The 6,000-nt window shown below is 46.2% G+C and overlaps 1 protein-coding gene across 5 annotated transcripts in view; it reads left to right on the plus strand.

Annotated features, from left to right (window-relative positions):
* The window catches only part of sh2b2 (SH2B adaptor protein 2), a 92,733-nt gene extending 86,733 nt beyond the window's left edge, over positions 1 to 6,000 (plus strand). For 3 of the 5 annotated variants that reach the window (XM_078422344.1, XM_078422343.1, XM_078422345.1), the window contains exon 10: positions 5,196 to 5,999. In XM_078422344.1, the coding sequence (XP_078278470.1) occupies positions 5,196 to 5,473 (278 nt within the window). In that variant the 3' untranslated portion in view covers positions 5,474 to 5,999. Of the gene's footprint in view, positions 1 to 5,195 lie in introns of all 5 variants that reach the window. The other 2 variants (XR_013548940.1, XM_078422347.1) reach the window with 2 other exon arrangements.

Below are 6,000 nucleotides of genomic sequence, written 5' to 3' on the forward strand. Positions count from 1 at the left end.
TCCATGCAGATGTACTAGTGGGAAGAATGGATCTTCCTGGAATCTCAGTCGGAGACAGAGCTTTTCATGGGAATTATCAAAAATTTAGATGAAGAAATCAAGAACTATCCCTCTGTGTTTGTGTCACTATCCTTGGCTGGCATTATACAATAGTTACATTTCATTACATTATGCAAGGAGGATATTTGGTCCATTGAATCCTGGCCAACTCCTGGGATTTGCATTGTCCCATTCTCTCTCATTTCATAGAGGCAGAGAGAGGGCAATGCAGCATCGAAACAAACACTAGGTGCTGACCATCAATCCCAATTTACACTAAACACACACTAATCCTGTTTTATTCTCCCTCGTTCTCATCCACTCCCCCAGAGCCTGCCACTCACCTACACACTACAGGCAACTTACAGCTGTTGATTAACCTACCAACTCGTACACCTTTTCAGATGTAGGAGGAAACTGGAGCACCCATGGACACCCATGCGGTCACAGGGAGAACGTGCAAACCCCACACAGACAGTACCGGAACTCAGGATCATACCCGGGTCCCCGGAGCACGCAGGCAGTGGCTTAGACTGCTCTATGACTGTGTTAACATATATAACATATAACATATAACAACTACAGCATGGAAACAGGCCTGTCCGGCCCTACCAGTCCACGCCGACCATTCTCCCTGACCTAGTCTCATCTACCTGCACTCAGACCATAACCCTCCAATCCCCTCCTATCCATATACCTATCCAATTTACTCTTAAATAATAAAATCGAGCCAGCCTCCACCACTTCCACCGGAAGCCCATTCCATACAGCCACAACCCTCTGAGTAAAGAAGTTCCCCCTCATGTTACCCCTAAACCTTTGTCCCTCAATTCTGAAGCTATGTCCCCTTGTTGGAATCTTCCCCACTCTCAAAGGGAAAAGCCTACCCACGTCAACTCTGTCCGTCCCTCTCAAAATTTTAAAAACCTCTATCAAGTCCCCCCTCAACCTTCTACGCTCCAAAGAATAAAGACCCAACCTATTCAACCTCTCTCTGTAGCCTAAGTGCTGAAACCCAGGCAACATTCTAGTAAATCTCCTCTGTACCCTCTCCATTTTGTCGACATCCTTCCTATAATTTGGCGACCAGAACTGCATACCATACTCCAGATTCGGCCTCACCAATGCCCTGTACAATTTCAACATGTTACTGATGGTTGAAAGTGTAAAACTGCGGTTAATGGAATTTGGAGGAAAATTGTCGTCCATTCTGAGGGCAAGAAAGACCAGAATATTTTTAAATGGTGCAGGAGCATAGTGATAGAAGGCAGAGGGTGATGGTAGAAGGTGGCTTCTGTGACTGGAGGCCGGTGTCCAGTGGGATGCCGCAGGGATCGGTGTTGGGTCCCTTACTGTTTGTAATCTACATTAATAATCTGGATGTCAACGTACAGGGCATGATCAGCAAGTTTGCAGATGACACAAAGTTAGGGGGGGTGGTGAATAGCGAGGAAGGGATCTGCAAGCTGCAGGAAGATATAGATAAAATGGTCAGATGGGCGGAGCAGTGGCAGATGGAATTTAATCCTGAAAAGTGCGAGGTGATGCACTTTGGCAGGAATAACTTGGAGAGGGAGTACACCATGAATGGAAGGACCCTAGGGAAGACAGGGGTACAGAGGGACCTTGGAGTACAGGTACACAAGTCCTTGAAGGCAGCAGGACAGGTCGACAGGGTGGTCAAAAAGGCATATGGGGTACTGGCCTTCATTAGCCGGGGCATCGAATATAAAAGTAGGGGGGTAATGATGGAATTGTACAGAACACTGGTGAGGCCACAGCTGGAGTATTGTGTACAGTTCTGGTCACCACATTATAGAAAGGATGTGATAGCTTTGGAGAGGGTGCAGAGGAGATTCACCAGGATGCTGCCAGGGATGAGGAGAGACTGAGCATACTGGGGTTGTTTTCCCTGGAGCAGAGAAGGCTGAGAGGGGACATGATCGAGGTGTACAAGATCATGAGGGGCATAGATAAGGTAGATGGCGGGGAACTTCTTCCACTGGTGGAAGGTTCAACAACGAGGGGACATAGATACAGGGTAAGGGGAGGGAGGTTTTGGGGGGATGTGAGAAAGAACTTTTTCACCCAGAGGGTGGTTGGAGTCTGGAACTCACTGCCTGGGGTGGTGGTGGAGGCGGGAACACTCACAACGTTTAAGAGGCATTTGGATGGGCACTTGAAATGCTACAACATTCAGGGCTACGGTCCAAATGCGGGAAAATGGGATTAAAATTAGACTGTGTTTGGTAACGGGCGGCACGGACACGATGGGCCGAATGGCCTTTTTCTGTGCTGTAGGACTCTATGACTCTATGACTAGGAGCAACAAGATTTAGAGGTTAAATACAACATCCATTAAAAACAGGTAGACAGTGGGTCAGGCAATATGTCAGAGTCAGAGATTCATTCTGTGGAAGGAAATGGACAGATGATGTTTTGAGTTGGGACCCTTCTTCAGACTGTTGAGTATAACCACTTTTAAAATGCAGATACAATGCTGGCCTTGCCCCCAGGCCAGTGTTGAACAAATAGGTGACAGAAGTCTTGAAGCACACACACTTGGTACAACAGCCCGTGAATGTAGATCGATACAAAATGCTGGAGTAACTCAGCGGAACGCAGCATCTCTGGAGAGAAGGAATGGGTGATGTTTTGGGTCGAGACCCATCTTCAGAAAGCTGTGGTGGTTTTGAAGGGGTGCAGAACAAGGTCTAGCTGAATAATAGTGCAGCCAAGCAAGCAGTGCTTCCACCACATATTCTGTGTGCATGTTCACCTTCACTGAATAACTTCAAAGATGTGTGCAAGTTCCTGAGCACCTGCTTAACTAGGGCTGCCTCACAGCGCAAGAGACCCAGGTTCAATCCTGATTACGGGTGCTGTCTGTACAGAGTTTGTACGTTCTCCCCGTGACTGTGTGGGATTCACTTGGGTGCTCCGGTTTCCTGCCACACTCCAAAGACGTACAGGTTTGTAGGTTAATTGGCTTCAGTAACAATTATAAATTGTCCTTCGTGTAGGATAATGCTGTGGGATTGTTGTTCGGAGCTGACTCGGTGGGCCGAAGGGCCTGTTTCCGCGCTGTGTCTCTAAACTAAACTGGTCATCCTGGCACCTCGTCACCTCCACACCTCCACAAAAGCCACTGATTTAAAGAAATGGAAGTATGTGGTACAGTACATGCCAACATGAGAGAGAGTAGAACTGGTCAGGATCATTGCTGATCTTCCTCAGTAATTTTGTATAGCGGTACAGCATAGAAACAGGCCCTTCAGCCCACCAAGTCCACACCGACTACGATCACCTGTACACTTGTTCTATTCAACACATTTGGGACGTTAAAGAAGCTTTAATTCAGATGCAGATAGATTGTTAGCTATTGAGGGAATCAACAGATATGTGGATTGTGCAGGTAAAGGATTGTGAGATAGAAGGTCAGCCAAGATGTTATTGAAAGATGGAGTGGGCAAGATGGTGTGACCGGTGGCCTCCTGCTTCTATTGCTAGTGCGCGCTGCAAGCTCTGGATATTACAAAGGCTTAGCAATAGAAGCAGAAACATTGATGTCCATGGCGTGGCACAGAGTCATACAGCGTGGAAACAGACCATTCAGCTCAATTTTCCCACAACGACCAACATGTCCCATCTACACTAGTCCCATTTGCCTGCATTTGGCCCATATATCCCAAAATCTGTCCTTCCATGTACCTGCCTAATTGTTTCTTAAACATTGCGATAGTTCCTGCCTCAACCACCTCCTCTGGCAGCTTGTTCCATACACCCACCACCCATTGTGTGAAAAAGTTACCCAGATTCTTTTTAAATATTTTCCCCTTCACCTTAAACCTATGTCCTCTGGTTCTCGATTTCCTTACTCTGGGCAAGAGACTGTGCATCTGCCCGATCTATTCCTCATACTATTTAATACACCTCTATAAGATCACCCCTTATCCTCCTGCGCTCCAAGGAATAAAGTCCTAGCCTGCTCAACCTCTCCCTATATCTCAGACCCTCGAGTCCTGGCAATATCCTTGTAAATTTCCTCTGTGCCCTTTCCAACTTAACAACATGTTTCCTATAACATGGTGCTCAGAATGGAACACAATACTCTAAATGCGGCCTCACCAATGTCATATATAACTGTAACATGACCTCCCAACTTCTTTCGTCAATACTCTGACTGATGAAGGCCAACGAGCCAAATGCTATTTTAACTACCCTATCTACTTGTGACCCACCTTGAAGGAACTATGTACCCTGCACTTCTGGATCCCTCTGCTCCACAACAATCCCAAGACCCCTACCATTCGTTGTGTAAGTCCTGTGCATGTTAGGTCCTGCGTAGGTCCTGGCCATGTTAGACTTTGCAAAATGCAACAACTTACATTTCTCTTTATTAAATTCCATCAACCATTCCTCAGCCCACCTGGCCAACCGATCAAGATCCTGTGCAGCTGCAGATGTTATCATGGCCTTTTATTCCAATTACACCAATGATTACAGGTCACAGTGGTCATTGGCAGAGACGGATAAAATAAGAGCAGAGATTGCCATCAGCAATCATTTCTTCAGAGTGATCAGCATCTGTGGTGATTTTCCAGGCTGGGATATCAGAGGGAGGAATGAGCTCAGCAGCATTTTGGAATAATTATAGATCATGGCAGAGTGGCACAGCAGTAGAGCTGCTGCCTTACAGTGCCAAAGACCCTGGTTCGATGCTGACTGGGTGCTGTCTGTATGGAGGTTGGATGTTCTCCCTGTGACTGCATGGGTTTTCTCCGGAGTGCTCCGGTTTCCTCCCACACTACACAGATGTGCGGGTATGTAGGTTAATTGGCTTTTGTAAATTGTCCGCTATATGTTGAATAGAACTAGTGTAGTGGGTCGCTGGTCGTCACGGGCTCAGTGGGCTGAAGGGCCTGTTTCCACAATGTATCTCTAAAAATAAAACTAAACAGGTATGTGGTTCCCTCATCCTTCCTTGCCTTCTTTGCAAAGAGATTGGACTGCAACATCACCACATTGACAAAAACATGAAGCATTTGGGGACCCAGAGAGCATCTGCAACCTTTCATTCTATTGTTATCTTTATTTTGAAAACCCCAGTACTCTTTATACAAGAAATGTGTCATCCATGTTTTTATCCTTTACAGAAATGAGTGCACCTTCACCCAGTGCCCCGACACAAGCCAACTCCAGGAGTGACGTCCTTCAGTCCCAACACTACTTTACCAGCGCGGTAGGTGGGAACCTTCAAGCCGTTGCCCAGGCTGAAGACCCATCAATGGCGCACAGGCTGGAGGCTGCGGTCACTGCCCACAACTCGGAGCGGCTACTGCAACCTCCGGCTGCAATCTCGCAGGACTACCATGATAGTGATGTGACAAGGAACCGAATACGAGCTGTGGAGAATCAGTATTCTTTTTACTAACACAAGGAATGCAATAAGGCAAACCTGGGAACAAACACGGGGACAGGTTCCCCTGCTTAGCAAGGTGGTGACATGTTGACGATCAGTCTCCCTCTTTGACTACTGGTATTGAAAGTAAACATTCTGCCCAGATCAAGTGTTTAATGTGAATTTCAAGGTGATTGATGCCATTTCTGGTTCAGGCCCAGGCGGCAAAGATTAACTTGATTAAATCCGTTCTTTCTATATATTGGTTTCAACATTTACTGTAAAGAAGCAGCTTTGATGGACTGTGTACACAATGGATAGGGTTGAAATGTTTTATATCATAATTTGTGTCTGATGTTGATCTTTCCTGTGAACCGATAAATTATTGCTAGTGCTGCAACTGGTGAAATCCTCCGTTTGCATATTGTTCCCTTTGTTTAACTTTAGTGGTGCTGCTGATGGTTTCTGAAGCCAGTGGTAATTCACAAATCGAGCAGTAATTTCAGCTTTTCGACCATGCCATTTGAGATTGAAAATTACTTGTTACGTATGAATAACTA

The sequence above is a fragment of the Rhinoraja longicauda genome, chromosome 26 (genome assembly GCF_053455715.1).
Source record: "Rhinoraja longicauda isolate Sanriku21f chromosome 26, sRhiLon1.1, whole genome shotgun sequence".
Taxonomy (NCBI): Eukaryota; Metazoa; Chordata; class Chondrichthyes; order Rajiformes; family Arhynchobatidae; genus Rhinoraja; species Rhinoraja longicauda.